At 51.2% G+C, this 21,711-nt stretch overlaps 1 protein-coding gene across 1 annotated transcript in view; it reads right to left on the bottom strand.

Annotated features, from left to right (window-relative positions):
* Positions 1 to 9,496: 9,496 nt before the first annotated feature.
* The window catches only part of TUSC2 (tumor suppressor 2, mitochondrial calcium regulator), a 34,853-nt gene continuing 22,638 nt past the window's right edge, over positions 9,497 to 21,711 (bottom strand). The window contains exon 3 of the mRNA XM_073352576.2: positions 9,497 to 13,574. Within this exon, the coding sequence (XP_073208677.2) occupies positions 13,536 to 13,574 (39 nt within the window). The 3' untranslated portion in view covers positions 9,497 to 13,535. The remainder of the gene's footprint in view (positions 13,575 to 21,711) is intronic.

Raw genomic sequence — 21,711 nt, 5'->3', positions numbered from 1 at the left:
TTACGCTGTGGAGTGAGATGGATTTATGCTTTTTGGTGCCTCAGCTCATGCAGCTCCGCAATGTGATAGCGATCACTTATTACGCAGCCTTTTTTGCAAACCCCACAGCTGAATTTGCCTCCTGTAGCAGTGAGTCCCCTGGGTTAACTACAAGCTGCCGGTATTACTATCTCCCTTTTCTAGTCCAGAGCATACTGCCTTTCAGTGTCCCCTTGCCCTCTTATTTGGGGATAGAATGAATGCACCGGCCCTGCCCCCCTATGCCAGGGGACCTGGGGACAATTCCCAGCTGCAGGTACTGACGTGCAGGGCTGGGAGCAGTGAATGGCTCCTGTGTCTGTCTAGATCTGGCTATGGAAGGAGCAGGATTTGATGGGCTCCGGTTCACCTTGTTTGGTGGCCATGATGACACATGGCCTAGAAAGCAGGAAAGAGTGAAGACAAGTGGGGTGTCAGGCTGAGCCTGGGGGTGCCCATAAGCTGCAGTGGGGATCCCCAAGATTCCAAGGCAGGAAGGCTGCCCAGGGTCTGGGAGAGAAACAAGAAGAGGCAGCAGCCCAGACCTCCTGCCCCCTGCCCGTTCCCAGGCACTGAGTGCTGGAATGTGACCCATGCTCAGGAAAGAGACGGCCTCCTGTTCCCCATCGGATAGCATAGAACGTAAAGGGGACAAGGAAAACCCCGGCCACCAAAGCCGTCAACAGGAAACTGTCACAGAGTCACTTACTGAAAGCTTTTTGGCTTGGTGCGCACTGAGCCTTGTTTGTGCAACGGTGACTTTGCAACAGCAGCCCCCAGGCCAGGTGGGCAGGCAGCTGGGTCACTGCTCCCTCTGGGCAATATTTCTCCCCTGCCAGCAGCTCACTCACCTTCCAGCATCTGGGGCTCAGGGCCTTGAACAATCCTGGCTGCACTGCACCCCCCCAACCCTGCCTGCGTAGAAGCCCACCCTTCTGGGTTTTGGCTCTGCAGACCTTGGCTGCATTAAAGACTGCCGGCTCCCTAATCCCTTCTGTGTTTCAGGGATTGCCCTGGGGCTTCTCAGGGCAGCCAACGAGCCGATCCTGGGGAGGCCCAACAGGTAGAAGCAGCCTCCACACTGACATCCATCTCAGTCTTTTCCTCTGCACAATTCCCCATCATTGTTAAATGGAGAAGCAAGGAGTTCTACTGTGCGGCCTCCGGCCATCCTCGCCTCCCTGCAGAGATGCGGCCCACAAAGACTAGATGTCCCAGCATGCAAAGCTCTAGCCAGGTCGGCTGGCTTACCAAGAAGTCTAGCGTGGTGCCAGACTGGAGATCAACACCAGCACCGAAGGCCATATTCACTACAGAGGCTGTGACATTCTATACGTCAGGGGAGCACCCTGTAACCCCCATATTAATCATTTATATATGATTGAGATATTTAATATAAATCGGGGGGGGGGCAAACTTTTTGGCCTGAGGACCACATCTGGGTGGGGAAATTGCATGCAGGGTCGTGAATGTTGGGCTGGGGCAGGAGGTTGGGGTGCGGGATGGAGTGTGGGGTGTGGGAGGGGGTGCGGTGTGCAGGAAGGGGCTCAGGGCAAGGGGTTGGGGCAGAGGAGGGGTGCGGGGTGTATGAGGGGGCTCAGGGCAGGGGGTTGGGGTGCAGGAGGGGTGCGGGGTGCGGCAGGGGGCTCAGGGCAGGGGGTTGGGGTGCAGGAGGGGTGCGGGGTGTGGCAGGGGGCTCAGGTCAGGGAGTTGGGGTGTGGGGTGTGGGATGGGTTTGGGGTGCGGGCTCTGGCCCTGGCCCTGCGCTGCTTACCTGGAGCAGCTCTGGGGTGGCAATGGTGCACACCGGGGCCAGGGAAGGGTCCCTGCCTGCCCACCCTGGTCCTGCGCCGCTCCCGGAAGCGGCCGGCACCACGTCCCTGCGGCCCCTCTGGGAATGGAGGCAGAGGGCTCCGTGCGCTGCCCTCGCCTGTGTGTACCTTCCTTGAAGCTCCCACTGGCCACGGTTCCCCATTCCCAGCCAATGGGAGCTGCGGGGGGTGGTGCCTGCAGGCGAGGGCAGCATGCGGAGCCCTCTGTCCCCCCTCTCCCAGGGGCCGCAGGGATGTGATGCCGGCCACTTCTGGGAGCAGCGCGGGGTCCGCGGCACCATGAGGGTGGCAATCCCACGGGCCTGATCCAAAGCACTGATGGGCCGGATCCAGCCTGCGGGCTGTAGTTTGTCCACCCCTGATATAAAGCATGCCATGTAAGGTATCACGGGAAAAGTTATGATCTGCTGAAAGCCATTGTCCTATCTAAGTATGTATATCATTGGCGCATATGAAGTTATGAGATTGTGTATCATGGCTGTCACTAAAATATGCTGTGAGTTGGGGAATCGCCCAGATATTAGCTCCCCATAGATAACAACAAGGGAGCTAAGCAACACCCGGGCTGGTGTCGAACAATCATCAACCATCATTGTCCAGCAAGGGAGTTACAATTCAATAGCTCACTTGCACAAGGCCACACCAGGGGAATTGCTCAGCATTGCCTGGGGACTCAGAAATGCCCTCCAGACATGCCAGGACTTGTATTCTCCAAGCACATGGAGTGAGGATATAAAATAGGGGATAGAGGCCGCAGGGTTGATCCTTTCTCCTACCCCACCCATGCTGAAGGCAACAAGAATGCTGCAGCTGAGGCGACTGGTCCCCAGGCTAACAAGGAGAGCCTGCGTATGAAAGACTGCTATCAACCTGAAGTATCCAGTGGGCTGAGAAAATCTCCTTAGTCCAGATATTGCCTAGTCTAATATGGTTGAGAAGTTAGACTGCATGTGTTTATTTTCTTTTGGTAACTACTCTGACTTTTTGCCTATCACTTATAATCACTTAAAATCCATCCCTTGTAATCAATAAACTTATTCTAATGTTAATCTTTACCAGTGGGTTTGACTGAAGTGTTTGGTAAATCTACTCACATTACAAAGGCTGGTGTATGTCCACTTTCCATTGATGAAGTGGTGAACCCATTAATAAACTTGCATTGTTCAAGAAAGGGTCTTGAGCTGTGCAAGATGGTATATTCCTGAGGTACAGTGCTGGGAGCTCAGGGGGATTTGGCTGGTGCCTTTCTCTGTGTGATTCATGGGTGGCTCTGGGAGCATTCATGCAATCTGGCTGAGTGTGGGGCTCCACATGAGATTGTACTGAGTGGTAACAGCATCTGGAGAGGTTTGCTGCTTGTCACCAGGCATTGTGAGTGATGACCCAGATTAGTGATTTAAGGAGGCACAGCAGTCCCAGGGTCTGAGGTTACACCCTGAGGATCCCGTACAACCACAGATCCCAGCATGCAACGCTCCTCATTGCCAGAGATGGGGATCGGTACCTGCCATCTTTATGGGTGCTACTTGGAGCGCTGCATGCTAGGACCCACAGTCCCTCACAGCCACATGGCCGCAATGTGCCCCATGTTCATAGAATCATAGAATCATAGAATATCAGGTTTGGAAGGGACCCCAGAAGGTCATCTAGTCCAACCCCCTGCTCAAAGCAGGACCAATTCCCAGTTAAATCATCCCAGCCAGGGCTTTGTCAAGCCTGACCTTAAAAACCTCTAAGGAAGGAGATTCTACCACCTCCCTAGGTAACGCATTCCAGTGTTTCACCACCCTCTTAGTGAAAAAGTTTTTCCTAATATCCAATCTAAACCTCCCCCACTGCAACTTGTTAGGTGAACGCAGCTGTTGGTCAGGGGAAGGTTGGGTGCCTTGAAATAAATGACTGATGAGTCATGCCTGGGGGGTGCTGGGACAGCCCTGGTGTGGGGAGTGCATGCAGCAGGTACTCAAAGGCTGAGGAACGGGGTTCTCCAGGCAGTGCACAGCTTACACTGAGTCTCACTGCCTCTGGTGATGCAGAGACTATTAAACAACTCAGGAAAGAGCAGGTCAGCACCGTGAGCCCATTGCCCCAGGTGTGACATCACGGGCAGTCAATGGGAAAGCCCCCCCCCCATGAGCAGAGCTCTGAAGCCCTTTGGCAGCACAAGCCCCAGGGAGTAGGCAGCAGGGGTGAGCTAGCTAAGGAAGGAAGTGACCTCAAGGCAGATGAGATATGGAGGGGGCCAAGGAATCAAAGGGAGCAGGAGCGCTGCCAGGGAACGTGGTCACCAGCAGCAGGGGAGCCCAGCACTGACTTTTATTGTTCAGAGTTCAGCGCAAATGGAATAATCCCGAAGCAAGGGAAGAAAAAACAGCTTGGGCCATTTCTCCAGCTGCTGTGGAAACAGCCCACAGCCCCCTCCCTGCCAGTACGGCTCCTGGCCCCCACATCCTCCTGAGCACCCCCAATGTGGGCTGGAGACCCCCTGCAGTGGGCTGGAGAACCTGGGCTGGTGGAGGGAACCTTTCTGAAGCTCCTCACACCCCGAACTTGGAGGGTGGATTACTCCCACTCCCCGGCTGTGTGCTAACGTGCAAGGGAAGGATCTTCCCATTAGCAAACTGGAGCATTAGCTGGGGTGGAGTTTCCTTCTCCTACTGCAGAGCCTGCTTGGCCGGTGTGAGAGCATGTGGCAGCTGACTACTGGGTATTTAACCCTTCAGCGTACACAGTGCAGGATTTCCCAGATAGGGCTGCTGCTCAATTTTACATTCACCAGCAGGCACAGATTTTGGGGCTTAGTCTCTGCAGTTGTTCGGCTAGATGGGTTAGTTTCCAAGCGGTATTTCTATGCAGGAGGCACCAGATGGCACTGTTAGGCAGAGCCTTACAAGCCCTTTTCTTAACATGTGAGCACGGTCCAGTCTTTAACAACATGCCATATTGTTAGTGGCGTGATGCACGTTCTTTGCTCGGGAGCTGGTGCAAGCAGCAAGCATTTGCTCTCTACCTTGGGCTCTCGAGCTAGAGTTGGTGCAGAGGTGCTCCCTGGGAACCAGACATCTGGAATCCCACTGAAACAGCAGGGGGAATTCCGGGAGGCAGAGTATAATTGGAATCGGGCCTGGATAGCAGGGCTAAATAACATACTCTTGCAGGACCTACCATGGGAATTTTAATAACCTTAATTGAGCAGCAGCTTACTTTTAAGCCTTTGCCAAAAGATGGCACCTACAACACCACAGCACTGCAGTCCTGGTTTAGAAAGCAGAGCGCCCCCTAGTGAGGCACTGGAACTGCTCCCTGCTCATCCCTTGCCCTGCCAGTCCTGCCCTGGCCTGCCTGTGCCAGCTGAGAGTGGCACAGCGTGGTGTGGTGTGGTGTGGCTTGGCCGCAGCCCCTGTTGTTTGGTACTGAGTCTCTGTGACGCTCAGGAACAAGCTGTTCTCTAGCCTGTGCCAGTTTAAATGTTGCAAATGAAGACAAGAAAATTTTGTCCCTCCTATTGGGAAACAGTTCTGGGCAGACAAGGCCATTGTACTTAAACAGAACCTCCTGTCCCGAAGGAAGCTGCCAACTGCCTTCCGCTGCCTCTGCCCGGCCCTCACACTAGGACAGGGGTGAAAAGAGCAATGAGGAGGAGGTCCCTGGGGAGCGTCGGTTAAGCAGTTAGCTTGTGAAGGCAGTAATTAGCAAGCGATTGGCCCCTAGCCCAACCCTGCCAGCAACTCCTTGTGGGACAGGGCTGAGTCACTTCACCATTCTGGGCCTCGGTCTCCAAGAAGGATGGTGATGCTGACCCAGCACTGGAAAGGGCTCTGAGCTCTATCAACATGAAGTGCTCAGCTCTGTGAGAGCCATAGGGGTAGTAGGCCCTTTCCAGTGTGGCTTCCTATACAGAAGGAACAGATTTCTCTGATCTTAGGCACCTTTATCAGCCACTCCTTGGGTATGGAGGGTAGGCACCGGTGCAGTAGGTGCTAGAGTTTAGGGATGTGCATTGTTTGGAGATAGGCTCCTCCCTCATGATCAGGGCAGCAGAACTGTTTCTGCTGTAGCAGCTTAGGGAACTCAGCACTGCATCCCTCCAAAAGCTCTCAACGCCCAACATGCAGTGTTATACTGACAAAACTACACAGGATCGTTTCAGGGACGAGACAAGATGTCACATTTATTATAACAACACAATTTGCGACGCCTCCAGCTGGACTGGCCCATGCATTCCTGGACGTTGATTATTGCCATTCTCGGTACCTGTGTAGTCTTGAAAGAGCAAGAGCAGGCTCCAAGCTCAGCAGCAAAGGCTGCCCAAATCACATCACGACAGCACACAGCTCTCAGCATTGGCTCCTGGCTGCACACTGGCTCCACTTCAGTCCTCGCCTTCACTGGACTCCAGGGGATGGGCCCATGGCACCAACATGACACCATTGCCATGCGTGATCACCCTCTGCTCCAGCACAGTAATGGAACTGGCAGTCGCAAGAGCGAGAAACGTGCAGGAGACAGAGCATCCTCGGGGTCTGGCCACCAATCTAGAACTCGTGGCCAGAAGAAACCAGGGGAGAAACAAACATAATAGGAAGGAACCAGCCAGGCCCAGTGGGGTCCAAATAACTCTGCTTTTCCTCTGAATGCAGCCGATGAAGTGAGCTGTAGCTCACGAAAGCTTATGCTCAAATAAATTGGTTAGTCTCTAAGGTGCCACAAGTCCTCCTTTTCTTTCTGCTTATTGAACATCCCCAGCATCCAGGCCTGGCTACATAGAGTTTGCTGCTGTGGCTGGGTTCTGCGTCTGGCAGCTTCTTAAACAAAACACAGTGAGCGCCACTAGAGAGTTTACAAACTATTTAAAGGGATCAGAGTAGCAGCCGTGTTAGTCTGTTTCCGCAAAAAGAAAAGGAGGACTTGTGGCACCTTAGAGACTAACCAATTTATTTGAGCATCAGCTTTTGTGAGCTACAGCTCGCTTCATCAGATGTAGCTGTAGCTCATGAAAGCTTATGCTCAAATAAGTTGGTTAGTCTCTAAGGTGCCACAAGTCCTCCTTTTCATTTAGAGGGTTATTACCCTATTCTTATACACTACAGGCTCCTCCACCTTTAATGTAATTGTAAAGTGCCAAAAAAATGCAATGCATCACTCACTAAACACACAACATGATACAAATTCAGTCTGAGAACTGGTTTGTAATTTCTCCGTGGATCACATCTCACTGACATCCCCCCACCCATTTCAGAACAGTGTCTGCACTTTCTCAGGCCGCTGGATCAGCACCAGCTTTCTGCCCTCTAGCATTCCGGTCTCTTGTAGCAGAAACAGGGCCCTGAGGCTCACTGATGCTATCACAAGTCACTGGGGCTGTATTGCAAGTTCAGTGTTTTCAACAGGCGTTGCTGTGGGACAGAACATTCCACAGGATTGTGCTCCAAAGCAGATCTCTCTGTCTTCTCCATGGCATGTCTGGTGCCTCTTCTGTCTGATAAGGCAGAAGACCAGTCTGTGACACAATCTCCAGGTTTCCATGACTTATTGTGGGTGTCTCTCATGAAGACTTTCTCCCATGTGAAAGCTATGCAGTTGGGTGGGATTATTTTGCAGCCAGTTGATCACACTGTTTCTTATGAATGTCTCTCTGTAGATCGGGCCTTAACAAGTCCAGGAGAGACCTTAAATTACATCCCATAAACAACATTGCTGGCTCCTGATTTGTAGCAGCATGGGCTACATTTCTATAGGCCAACAGAAAATTCACAATCTTGTACTGTAAACTGCCTTTATCTGGGGCTGCGGTGCAAATTGTTTGTTTGAATGTTTGAATAAACTTTTCCGCTACTTCGTTTGAGGCAAAAAGGGAATGCACTGATGTGACGTGGTTGATCCCATTTCTTTTGACACACAAATTAAACTCTTTGGATAGGAATTGAGTTCCATTGTCACTTACAATCTGGTCAGGAACTCCTGTCTGTGCAAACAAGTCTTAACACTCCCACCATCTGCGTGGAATTAGCTGAGTTCACACAGAATACTTCAGGGAATTTAGAATGGGCATCTTCTGCAATCAAAGACATACGTGCCATTAACAGCCCCCTGGGGGCTACGTGGATCTGCTGCCATGGGGCAGATGGCCACCCCCAAGAATGCAAAGGAGCACATCTAGGTCCGTGTTGTGTTTGTTAACAACCATGCCATTTCCTCTGCTTGTTTATCAATCCCTATCCACCACACACAACTCCCAGCCAGGATTTTCATTCCCAAAGGGCCTCGTGTAATTCTTGGCAGAAGCTTGACCTGAGCTACATTGGAACAACTGCCCTAGGGCCACATGTTAGGTATAGGTGGTGGCTAGGCAGAGCTAGAGGGGGCTCAGCCCCCTTCCCAAACCTCTCTGCTTTGCCACTCCACTGCCCACATGCACGCCCAGCTTGGCAAGTGAAGCCCTCTAGCCAGTGGCACTCTGCCTGCATATGGATGCACATATCACACGATGCCGGGGCAGGCTCCTCCAAATCCGTGAATGCCAACTGTCCCGAGCGGGGAGCCGGGCCCAGCTCCACAGAACTGGAGCTGCTGCTGCAGGGTGAGTATGGGGCAGGCTTGCTCTCCAAACCCTTCCACGCTGGGCTGGGATAGAGATAGCAAGCCCCACCCCTACCCACCAGAGAGCAGGGCCTGATTTCCCCTCTCCCTCAGAGTAGGTACCTTCCAAATACTCACAGGGGTGGGACTCAGTTCTCCCCCCTCCCAAATATTTTCACCAGCCACCTGTGACATTCGGCAGCCTGGATATCCACGTAACTGGTCATTTCAAGCAAAGAAAGCTGGCCATATAGCATTCCGGCCATCCATTAATCCATTCATATTAGGCCATCCCTTTATCAGCCAGCATGGATCATTTTCGGTGGCACGTTTTACAGTGGCGTTTGTCACTGGCAAGGGTTTAATCTGGGCCATGGGGAACATACAGACTGTCTCTGACTCCACTTGAGGATCTGTCCCTGCTGCGTGCCGTGGCTAACTTCAAAGCTTCTGCTTGTCACACTAATCTTGTAACAGCAAGCAGCCAAAAATACCGCCCCTCTCTGCAACCATTGCAGGGGCTCCTTGTCTTTGGGTTTCAGATTAAAGTTGGAGGTTGATGATCTAGACCCAGAATAAGCCAGTTCCCCTACAGAGATTGGTGAAACTTTGTAACTCCCCAGCCTAAGATCAGAGCTGCTCTGTCAATGGCATGTAGCCCATCTGCGATTGCTGCCAGCAAATATTTCCAGTGGCTGGAGATGGGACACGAGATGGGGAGGGCTCTTGGCAGAGAATTCTTTCCCAGGTGTCTGGCTGTTAGGTCTTGCCCACTGTCACGGAGTCACCAGGGCGATGCTCTGGAACTACTCCATATGAAGCCAGTCAGGACTCTGGGGGAGCATGCCTCCTCTCTGTGAGCATACTGTCTCCAGGGCAAGAAGCTTACCATGTTCCTGGGTCTGACCTTGGAGCATTCAGCATCCCCTTCCACACCTGTTAGTTTTTATTATTTATTTCAGGACCCTACTTCCAGAAGACTGCAGGGAGGCAACGGAAGGCTCCCAAGATTCCCTCACTATAGCCCATCTATCAGAGCTTATCTAAAATAATCACAGAGACCACAATTTAAACAACCGATTCTTTATTGACTAGGGAATTAGGAATAGGACAGGCAAGAAGGGACTAGGGAGCGAGGATTAATAATACTGAACGGATTTTATAACCAGGCACACTTTCAGACAGGAATTACAAAAGGGTAAATGATGGCCACTCTCTATACCGTGTTCAGATGCTGCTGCTGTGGAGACCAAGATTTGATGGATGAGAATGAGGAGGAGGAATCAGGTAAGGGGCCTAACTAACTTCCCACCCTAACCCGTTTGTGACATCCTGTCTGTGAGTAAGAGCCCTAGCCACTCGAGGTAGAAACCCCATGGATGGAGGTATGCTTCCTTTAAAACAAAACAATAAACCAGATCTTTTCCCATTCAATTAGAGTTGAGCTGTTATTGAGGCGGATAACTAGTGTCTGATCTTTTCCCTTCTCTCCGAAGTAAGAGCAGAGGAAGAAGAACCCCTTCCCACCCTATATAATCCTTCCCGTTGCCTAACAACTAGCCACTAGATTTCCTGCCTTGTCTCTTCTAAGGGAAAAAGAAGGCTGCCTAACATGGCAGTCTCCTTGTCCTTTACAAACCAAAATGGCGGGCAATAAATCATATCAAACACCATTACCAAGTAGCTTGTCATAATTTGACTGGGGTGGAACTCACACACCATGCGCTTCCTGCAGTGAGTCTGCCCATGTGGGGCTCCTGGGGAAGCCAGAGAGCCTTGCACCCCAACTCCACAGTCAGACGTGACTCTCAGCTAGCCGGTAAAACAGAAGGTTTATTAGTTGACAGGAACGCAGCACAGGACAGAACTTGCTGGCAGAGAAATCAGTGACTTTCAGCCAAGTCCATCTTGTGGGGGGGAGCCCAGAGCCAGGGCTCTGACCCTCCTCCTGCCCCCCAAGCCAGCCTAGACTGACTCGCTTCCAGCTGCCTGGCCCCTGCTCTGCCTGTTGCTCCTCCTCCGGCCTTTGTCTCGCTTCCAGGGCCAAGAGTCACCTAGTCACATCCCTAGGGTGACCAGATGTCCTGATTTTATAGGGACAGTTTGGGGCTTTTTCTTATATAGGCTCTATTACCCCCCACCCCATCCCGATTTTTCACTTTCTATCTGGTCACTCTGTCCATCCTCCTCCTGCGGGGGTTGCTCCGGCTGCCTGCTCTGGTGCTATGACCACCCCTTTGTAACCACACCCCCACATGTTCAGGGTCTAACTGATCAGGAAGGAATTTTCCCTTGGGTCAGATTGGCAAAGACCCTGGGGCGGTTTCGCCTTCCTCTGCAGAATGGGGCACAGGTCACTTGCAGGTTTAAACTAGTGTAAATGGTGGATTCTCTGTAACTTGAAGTCTTTAAACCATGATTTGAGGACTTCAGTAACTCGGCCAGAGGTTAGGGGTCTATTACCGGAGTGGGTGGTTGAGGTTCTGTGGCCTGCAATGTGCAAGAGGTCAGACTAGATGCTCATGATGATCCCTTCTAACCTTAAAGTCTATGAGCATAGTTCTGTTCTGCCAAGGGAAGAGATCTAGACGCAACAGGCATGATCCACCACACACAATCTCACTGCTCCTATTGCATATGGGGAAACGACACACGCTGACTTTACAGGCACAAATGCGCCTTAGTGCGGAAGAGCTCTCTCAGACAACATGAGCTTCTTGGCCTCATCAAAAGGCCTTGGTGCAGCGTATGGGCCGACACCGATTCTGCCCATTGGGTAACAATTCGTTTAGGGGATGTCACACAGTCCCTCTGTTTGGCAAGAACTTGTGGTCATAACTGACTGTCCCCAGAAAGGACACTTTTGAGGTTGGGTAGCCATAAAGCTTGTCTTGTGATTGAATCAAACAAGCTTTGTCAATGGTTTGGGCACAGAATTCAGTGGGGTCCTGGAACAAGCCCCATTTTCCCTCTTTGCTCCCTGAGTGCATTCAGGCAGCCTTACAAGTACCTCTGGAGTATTCTCCGGGTGCTCTTCATCATAGAATCCTAAGACTGGAAGGGACCGCCAGAGATCATCTAGTTCACTCCTGTCAGGGTTCCTGCCCCACTCTGAACCTAGGGTACAGATGTCAGGACCCACATGAAAGACCCCTTAAGCTTATCTCTACCAGCTTAGGTTAAAACTTCCCCAAGGCACAAATTCTTCCTTGTCTTTGGAACGATATCGCTGCCACCACCAAGTGAGTTAGACAAAGATTTAGGAAAAGGATCTCTTGGAGTTCCTGTTTCCCCAAAATATCCCCCCAAGCCCCTTCACCCCCTTTCCTGGGGAGGCTTGAGAGTAAACAAGGTGAGCACAGACCAGCCCCTTGGGTTTTTAGGACACTAAAAACCAATCAGGTTCTTAAAAGCAGAACTTTATTATAAAGAAAAAGTAAAAGAGCACCTCTGTAAAATCAGGATGGAAGGTAATTTTACTGGGTAATCAGATTCAAAACATAGAGGATTCCCCTCTAGACAAAACTTTAAAGTTACCAAAAAAAAAAAACCAACCAGGAATAAACCTCCCTCTTAGCCTAGGGAAAATTCACAAGCTAAAAGAAAGATAATCTAATGCATTTCCTTCCTATTACTTACAATTTCATAGAATCATAGAATATCAGGGTTGGAAGGGACCTCAGGAGGTCATCTAGTCCAACCCCCTGCTCAAAGCAGGACCAATCCCCAACTAAATCATCCCAGCCAGGGCTTTGTCAAGCCTGACCTTAAAAACCTCTAAGGAAGGAGATTCTACCACCTCCCTAGGTAACGCATTCCAGTGTTTCACCAGCCTCCTAGTGAAAAAGTTTTTCTTAATATCCAACCTAAACCTCCCCCACTGCAACTTGAGACCATTACTCCTTGTTCTGTCATCAGCTACCACTGAGAACAGTCTAGATCCATCCTCTTTGGAACCCCCTTTCAGGTAGATGAAAGCAGCTATCAAATCCCCCCTCATTCTTCTCTTCTGCAGACTAAACAATCCCAGCTCCCTCAGCCTCTCCTCATAACTCATGTGTTCCAGTCCCCTAATCATTTTTGTTGCCCTCCGCTGGACACTTTCCAATTTTTCCACATCCTTCTTGTAGTGTGGGGCCCAAAACTGGACACAGTACTCCAGATGAGACCTCCCCAATGTCCAATAGAGGGGAACGATCAAGTCCCTCGATCTGCTGGCAATGCCCCTACATATACATCCCAAAATGCCATTGACCTTCTTGGCAACAAGGGCACACTGTTGACTCATATCCAGCTTCTCGTCCACTGTAACCCCTAGGTCCTTTTCTGCAGAACTGCTGCCGAGCCATTCGGTCCCTAGTCTGTAGCAGTGCATGGGATTCTTCCGTCCTAAGCGCAGGACTCTGCACTTGTCCTTGTTGAACCTCATCAGATTTCTTTTGGCCCAATCCTCTGATTTGTCTAGGGCCCTCTGTATCCTATCCCTACCCTCCAGTGTATCTACCTCTCCTCCCAGTTTAGTGTCATCTGCAAAGTTGCTGAGGGTGCAATCCACACCATCCTCCAGATCATTTATGAAGATATTGAACCAAACCCGCCCGAGGACCGACCCTTGGGGCACTCCACTTGATACCGGCTGCCAACTAGACATGGAGCCATTGATCACTACCCGTTGAGCCCGACAATCTAGCCAACTTTCTATCCACCTTATAGTCCATTCATCCAGCCCATACTTCTTTAACTTGCTGGCAAGAATACTGTGGGAGACCGTGTCAAAAGCTTTGCTAAAGTCAAGGAACAACACGTCCACCGCTTTCCCCTCATCCACAGAGCCAGTTATCTCATCATAGAAGGCAATTAGATTAGTCAGACATGACTTGTCCTTGGTGAATCCATGCTGACTGTTCCTGATCACTTTCCTCTCCTCTAAGTGCTTCAGAATTGATTCCTTGAGGACCTGCTCCATGATTTTTCGAGGGACTGAGGAGAGGCTGACTGGCCTGTAGTTCCCTGGATCCTCCTCTCTCCCTTTTTTAAAGATGGGCACTACATTAGCCTTTTTCCAGTAAAAATTTGTAATCTTAGATGCTTAGTTCAGGTAGGGCTTTAGGAGATGTATTTTCCCTGCCCTGGTTCGTCGTTGTCCTGGAGAGAACAGAAAGAAAAACAAAACATAAACCTTCCCCCACAGATTTGAAAGTATCTTCTTCCCTTATTGGTCCTTTTGGTCAGGTGCCAACCACGTTATCTGAGCTTCTTAACCCTTTACAGGTAAAGGAGGGATTTTATGATACCCTTAGCTGTATGTTTATGACAACTCCCCTGCACTCATGGCAGAACTAAGTATTATTTAGACCATCCTTGACAGGTGTTTGTCTAACCTGATCTTAAAAATCTCCAATGATGGAGATTCCACAACCTTCCTGGGCAATTTATTCCAGTGCTTAACCACTTTGACAGTTAGGAAGTTTTCCCTAATGTCCAACCTAAACCTCCCTTGCTGCAATTTAAGCCCATTGCTTCTTGTCCTAACCTCAGAAGTTAATGAGAACAATTCTCCTCCTGCCTTCTTGTAACAACCTTTTATGTACTTGATACTGGCTCCCGTGCCCAATGTGTTGCACCTAGGAACACGGAGTACCAGGAAGGCCCTGTAATACCTGGTCCATGACTTGCAGCCAAATAGCAGGTGCTATTCCAAACACAAGCCTCTTATATGGAACTAAGCCCTAGTGTGTGTTAATCATGAGCTACGTCTTGTCAGTCCCTGTTTCCAGATAGGCTTGGGAAAGAGTGGTCTTGGAGAAATGCTTCCCAGCAGCTGATGAGGCAAATACAAGTCTACTTGTCCTTTACAAACCAAAATAGCAGACAATAAACCATATTAAACACCATTACCAAGTATGTCATAATTTGATTGGGGTGGAACTCACACACTGTGCGCTTCCCGCAGTGTGTCTGCTATAGGCAAAGGATACTAAGCCACATGCAATACTGGGTTAATGGTAATCTTAACATCACCATCAATGTGAACAGCCCCCTTCCTTTTCATTGCTGTCACTATAGGGGTGTGCCATTTAACCTTGGATATAATTCCAGAGTCCTGACAATGCTGCAAGTCTGCCTCTACCTTTGGCTGTTTTGTAAAATAATCTGCTATAGTGGAAGCCGATAATGGCTGCCATCAGTTGGGTCTTTAATCTACAGACAATGACAGATCTGGTTAAAGCCAATAGCGGGGCTAAGCAGTCTTCTTTCAGGTGGAAATGGAAGGAGCAATTAAGCCCTCTTGAATAGTGAGATATCTTAAAATAACATAAGCCACCATCCAAGGCAATGGTCTGCATGGTAAGAACAGATTAGAAGCTAAGCCATGTGGGCTGAAGGGTTCCCTAAGTGCAAATACAAGGGCTAGGGGATGGTTTGGCAAGCTGTGGGTATGTGCTAGAGTTGAGAAAGCTAGCAGGCAGGGAGAGAAGCAGTCATGAGTTTGGCCCTGAGAGGCAGCAAAGAGACAGAGCTCTTTGGGCACAGGAAACACTGGAGATACAGGCATGGGGATTTCTGTGTAAGGAAACTGCCTGATGCTGTTTGTTCTTACTGTGTTCAGGTAAACAGGACTGGCTGAACATTCTTTGTAAACAAACAGGATTGCACCAAAGAAATACCTGACTCCTATCACTGGTTCCTCCTCCTAAGGGAAAGAACCCTGCTTGACCCAAATACTGGCTGACCGCACAGGCAGAAGGGGAAGCAGTGATGGAGGAGCGATGCGACTTTTAGGAGTTGCTGTCTCCTCAAGCACAATTGTGACTTCTCAAAGGTTATGATTCCACCCTGAAGCCGGCAGCTGCCTCTTCCAAAAGTTCAGCTTCATTTTTGCTTGGGGCTGGAATTTGGGTGTTTGTTTTTTTGTTTTTTTTTAAACCTGCACACATTTTATGCTTTGCCAGGGCAGCTGAATTTCTCTCAGCCATTCTCTAAACCCATTGTAATTTTGGGAGGCACTGAGGCAGCACGCTGATGCGGACCTGGATGGATACAGCACAAGACAAGCATATGGCTGCCCTTCTCTATGGGGCTCATCTATGCACTGGTGTAGGCTCTCCCATCTAAGTGAGCGGGGCAGCAGCTGCTCATATTTCCCCAGGAACACGATGGTCTCCCATGGTTACAGTTGGGGAGATCTTGCTGGGTCATTGACCTGTTAGCAGCTTGGAGAATTTTGCCTGAAGACAGGCCAGCAGATGATATAGGACCAGGATGCCGGTGGAAGGGAAGGGGTAAGAGCTACATTGCTTGGGGAATTTAAAATTGACCTGGACAAAGGCTTTGCAGAACCAAGCCTGCCTTGTCCAAGGAGAACAGTACCTCATGATGGGGAGAACTCCTCCAGAATCACACCTTTGGGTCAGGGGGCCTCAGGCCCAGGCAAATGTAGACAGACGGGCTGCCCAGAATGCAGAGAGGAAGGTTAGAGATGATCAGGGGTTGGAAGGGCTGATTTAAAAGGTAGGAGGAAAGGAAGGGAATTGGCAGGGGCTTGTCTGAACAATGGCGGAAAAAGAAGGCAATGCTATCTGCGCGTATCCAAAGGGTGGACGCAGCTGGGAGGAGAGGAAGTGCTCTAGCAGGAGCACCAGGGCGTTAACTAGCAGTGAGTTAAGGAAAGGAAACCTTAGGCTGAATCTCAGGAAAAGCTTGCTGGCAGCGAGATTGCTGAGGCTGCAGAATCCTCTCCCCAAAGAACGGGGGGGGGAGCCCTGGAGACTGGGACAGTTACTGTTTATACCATGGTAGCAGTCAGAGGCAAAGACCAGGGCCAACGCGGCGCTTGTGCCGTACGTATGCAGTGACCAACAGAGCCTGCCCCAAAGAGCTTACGTCCTTCACTAGGGTAGTGAAACACTGGAGTGCGTTACCTAGGGAGGTGGTGGAATCTCCTTCCTTAGACGTTTTTAAGGTCAGGCTTGACAAAGCCCTGGCTGGGATGATTTAATTCGGGACTGGTCCTGCTTTGAGCAGGGGGTTGGACTAGATGACCTCCTGAGGGCCCTTCCAACCCTGATATTCTATGATAGATCAGAGGTGGGCAAACTACGGCCCGCAGGCCACAGCCAGCCCCAGGGACCAGCCTAGCCCTTGAGCTCCTGGCCGGGGAGGCTAGCCCCCGGCTGCTCTCCTGCTGTCCCCCCACCCCCGCAGCCACGCTGCCGCATGGGGAGCATGGCTTGCACCCACCCACCTCCCAGGCTTTCCAATAAGCCAGTCCTGCCACTCTGAGCGGCATGGTAAGGGGGCGGGGAGCAGGGGGTTAGATAAGGGGCAGGAGGTCCCGGGCGGGCAGTCAGGGAACAGGGGGCGGTTGGATGGGACAGAGGTTCTGGGCGGGGGATGAGGGGGGCAATCAGGGGACGGGGGCAGTTGGATAGGTGTTGGAGTCCCAGGAGGCCTGTCAGAGGGTCGGGGTGTGGACAGAGGTCAGGGCAGTCAGGGAACAGGGAGCATGGGGGCTTGGATAGGGCGTGAGGTCCCAGGGGGCAGTTAGGGGCAGGGGTCCCAGGAGGGGGCGGTCAGGGAACAAGGAGTAGAGGGGTTGGATGGGTCAGGGTTTCTGAGGGGGGCAGTCAGGGGGCAGGAAGTGAGAGGGGGCAGATGGGGCGGGGGCCATCCTGTTTACCTCACATGCTGCCTCCCTAGTGTCGTCTTCCCTCCCCCTTTTAACTGCTATCGCCTGCTTCATTGACAGTTCGGCACAGCTGTGTCATTCTCGGTGCCGACTGGCTTGATTTTCAGAATCTCTGTGATGGAGCAGCGATGAACCACCCTGGTTGAGGGTCATGTTGGAACCCTCTGCACCTTCTTTTGTGGGGCAGGAGGCTTCTTTAAAATTAAAGAAAATTGGGGAGGAGCCACAAAGCTCTGGACAATACCCAGCAAGGGCCAATCCTGTCCTGGCCCTTGCAGAGCTATGGATAGACCAGATGGGATTTAACAGCTTTCTCATCGTTAGCAACCAGGGTTATTCTGTAAAGACCAATTCTGCTATCTTGTCCATTTTCCCATCCCCATGTGATCTATTGTCCAATTCTTCACCCAGACTGCATTTAACTGCCACCAGCCCTGGGCTTCACACCCTTTCCCCTGGGGAGATGAAGCTGATTATCTAAGAGAAATCTAACATCTATTCAGCCTGGATGTTTCCTGGCTCAGTCTCCCTTCAAGCCAGTGGCCCAAATCAAAGCCTTCCTGTTCCACAGTTTATCGGCTGTCCTTGAGCTGTGATTCTCTACACTTCGCATTCTGTCCTGAACTGGGCAGCACTGATAAAGTGCAGGAGTCACCTCCAAGCTCCCTCCTTCTGCATGGAGGCTGGTGGCAAACTCAGCAGTTGCATTGTCAGGGAAGGGCCTTGTGCCAAATTCAGCCAGTTTCTCTCTGAACACCACCCAGGTCTCTGGCTGTCGCTAGCTTGAAAAGGCCTGGGTAAATGGCAGCCAGGTGCTTCACTGATAAGGGAACTCAGGAGTGGAAAGGGAGCAGGGGCCATCCGGTAAGCACTTCTCAGTCAGGAGACTTCTGGTGCAGCCCTGGCTCTGTCCCCGCTTGGCTGGGTGACCTTAGGCAACTCCCTTCCTGCTTCTGTGCCTCAGTTTCCCATCAGCACAATGAAGGTGATGATTCCGCACACCCCGGTGGAGGGGTGTCTCCATTCATGTATGCCGAGATCCTCTCATAGGAGGAGTCATAGAAGGGCAAAGTATGACAGTGAGACAGGGCTCCTGCCCCTCTGCTCCACAGGCCTCGCCTAACTCCTGACTGTGTGCATGGCACTTGGTCTGTGATGGAGAAAGAGCACCATGTTTACACGCTATTACAGCACAAGTACCCAACATTTATACTGGGCACGCTCCTGAGAAATCCCAGAGTATATCGCTGGCTAGCTGCAGGGATCACTCACCGACCTGGGACATGCAGCCACCTCTTGGGAAGAACAGGGCAGTCACCCTGCAGCAGGGAACAGAACCAGGAAAGATGCTGCGGAGCATTCGCGATCACTAGGCTGACCACACATGGTCAGTGGCCCTTGCTTGTGCATGGCAGCTGAAGACAGCAACCCCAACAGCACAGCACCCCCTAGCACTCCACTGGCATAGCACCAATTCAGAGTGGCACACCACCTACTGAATCATTGACACTGCTGTCAGCAAAAGCCAACTCTTCTGGTCTTGAGCCGGCATGGCCCTATATAGTCTGATCGGCTCTGTACTGGAGGTGACCTGACGGCAGATGGTCTTGTAGCCCAAGGTGTCTGATCTCATCACGTGAGCATTCATGCACTCTGGGAAATGTAAGACACTGAACAGGACTGGCTTAAAACCAGGGGGGTGTCACTGAGATTTTTCTTTTCCCAACATGCAGGATGTTTGGGGCAAGTTCCCAAATAGGTCACAAAAGCAGGGGGCATCTGATGTGGAGCCCAAGGCTCAGCAATGGGGTTAATTATGCTCTTCACTGCCGCGTCTAGACTTGACCACTTCCTACTACAATCACCACCTCCTCCCCCTCAGCTCAGTTAGCAGGGTGAGCAACTTCTTGTGAGCCCAGAGCTTGGGATGAGTAACCTCTCCTCATTGCTAGGTTGGGAAAGTCAGCAGATCTCCCGTAGAGTACACTGCCAAAGCTCCAGAGGCAGCTGGGACTGCCTCAACTGGTGGTGATGGGGTGTTAGAATAGCTGACTGATCATACTTCCTTTTCAGCCCTAGCAAGCACATACAGCCCCCTTGGACCTCCCCTGTGTACAGTGGTCTCATGGAGAATACGAGTTGCAGTTTTATATGGTGCTAACACCAACAGAAGCTGCAGAAGCTCAAGGCACCCTGAGAGAGGAATTGGCATTATAGAGGTTGCAGGAGTGTCTGAGAGCCACAGTCATGGGTCAGGACCTCACTGTGCTAAGGGCTGCACAAACAGAACAAGAAGGTGCGCCCTGCCCCAGAGAGCTGACGAGGTGATGGGCCCACACCCGAAGTTCTGATCCAGCTGTCCATCCATCACTGCTGAACATGCTAATTGCAGATCTAAAAATCCCCACCCATCTCTGTGGCTGGGCCTTGACACTGGCTCAGAGGAATGGGATGCAACAGTCCAGTCACTGGTAATCAAAGCTCAGGAAACCAGTTTATCCCATTAAAGGTAGAGGACAGCTATTTTCTTAGGAATTTGGGAAAGCCAGTAAGGGAGGCTCAGTCAAAGCTGTGGAAAGGTATCTGGCCAAACAAAGCCAAGGGACTCTAAGGGTACGTCTACATCTACATTGCATTGAAAGACCCGTGCCCACCATATCTGGCCTGGGTCAGCTGACTGGCTTAGGGGCTATAAAATTGCAATGTAGACAGCCAGACTCACACTGGAGCCTGGGCTTCAAGACATCACGAGGGGGGGCTGGGTCGCAGAGACACCACGAGGCCCAAATATCTACACTGCAATTTTCAGGCCCAAACCCTAGCCCTGAGAGCCTGGATTAGTGGATCTAAGCTGTAGGTCTTGGTGCCATGAGGCTTTTATTGCAGTGTAGACCTACACACTGGTAGCTAAGGTCCTGCCTAGCCTCCTCCCTTGCAGGACTCCTCCCATCTCCCCAGCAGGGGCTGTTGGGACACTAGAGGGGCACACACATCTTTGATCACACACAGGTTTCTGGAAGCCTGAAATTAATACAGTAAGATTCAGGGAAAGAGGAGCCTAGGGGCAGAGGTTCTTCCGGTTTTGGGTGCTCAGCATGAGAAGCCTGCAGACGGATTCCTCCCCCGCCCCAGAGGTGGTCAGTACCTCTGGACAGGGGAGGAATCAGTCTACGCCCAAAAATGGAAACATCCAAGATTTATGCTCACTTCCCTGCAAACCATAGGGCAGACGTAAGGGGCAGTTACTCTTTATGAGGAGCATTGCATGGGTTCACAGTGGCCAGTAAGGTTTGCTCCATTCACACCCAAAGAGATAATTTTTCTCACCAGCACCACTGCTCACTCTCAGATCTTAGTTTGAATTGCCCCTCTGTTCTTAGACTTTGGCCTCCTAGCTCGCCTCCTGTTAAAGATTTTGCAATCGGGGGTCAGCTGACCTTTGGACAGGGCAGAAGGGAATCCAGCTCGCTCTGCAGCCTGAAGAGAAGCTAGCGCTCACGGAGTCACCAAAGAAGTGTCATTTGCCCAGATACACTTTTCAGACCATTACCGCACTCTGCTCAACTGCTTGGAGAGAACAACTCTGGTGGCCCCAGCAGGCAAACACGGACAGGTCTTGTCAAATTTCACCAATCAAGGCAAAGCTCTCACCAGTGGGTGAAATACCACTGAAGACAGCAAAAGCGGAACAAATCGCTCATTGTCTGGGATGGCCGCAAACGGCAGCACATGCTCAAAAATGTGAATTGCAGCCTGGATGGCTTAGATCTCGGAGCTAGATCAGGACACAGCAGTATAAGGATGCACAGCTGCATGCTTCAAAAGCAACTGGATGCTGCCCTCGTCTGGGCAGCAGCTAGAATGACAGTTATTCGTAGTGCCTGGGTGACCCTAAAATCCAGAGCTCTTGGAACACAACATGTTGAAGGGTGGGGAATCAGTCATTTCGCTGGGTGATGTAGGTTTAGAAGGGAGAAGGTCGCTGAGCTCTGGAAGATTAGTTTCCAAGCAGGTAGGGCCCTTTCTAGGTCACTGGTCCAAATGCAGGGAAGGTGAGTGTTAGCGTCTGAAGGCCTTTCTGAATTTAGCGGGGGCGGGTGGGGTCCCCTGGCTGAATGTTGGAGTCAGAATCACAAAGAACACACCTGGCCCTGACCAACTTGGGCTCATCTGAAAAGCCAAAGCCCAAACAAAGCTGAACTCCCTGCTTTTCACTTTGTCTATTTACATTCCAGGCTCTTTGGGGCAGGGATTGTCTCTTTCAGCACCAGTACCTAGCACCGCGGGGCCCCCACCTCTCGGTTGAGGCTACCATAATACACACCATTTCTCAGCCAGGTCAAGACTGATGGGGGCGAGGGGGGTTAACCGCCCTGCTGCCAGCTGGAGGGATCTGCTCTGTAGAGAAACAAGAGGACTAGTCTTCTGGGCTATGAATCCAGCCGCCTCCATGATCAGCACTCCATTTGCTCTAACCCAGGAGAGATGGCCGAGGTTGAGCAGATCATCCACTCACATCTGTTTGCAATTCACAGCCAGGCATGTAGCCTAACCCAATTCCCACTGAAAGCCCATGGAGTCTTTCCAGTTGCT

The sequence above is a fragment of the Lepidochelys kempii genome, chromosome 7 (genome assembly GCF_965140285.1).
Source record: "Lepidochelys kempii isolate rLepKem1 chromosome 7, rLepKem1.hap1, whole genome shotgun sequence".
In the NCBI taxonomy this organism is placed as follows: domain Eukaryota; kingdom Metazoa; phylum Chordata; order Testudines; family Cheloniidae; genus Lepidochelys; species Lepidochelys kempii.
Note: the sequence above shows the minus strand (reverse complement) of the source record. Positions and strands in the feature narration are given on the sequence as shown.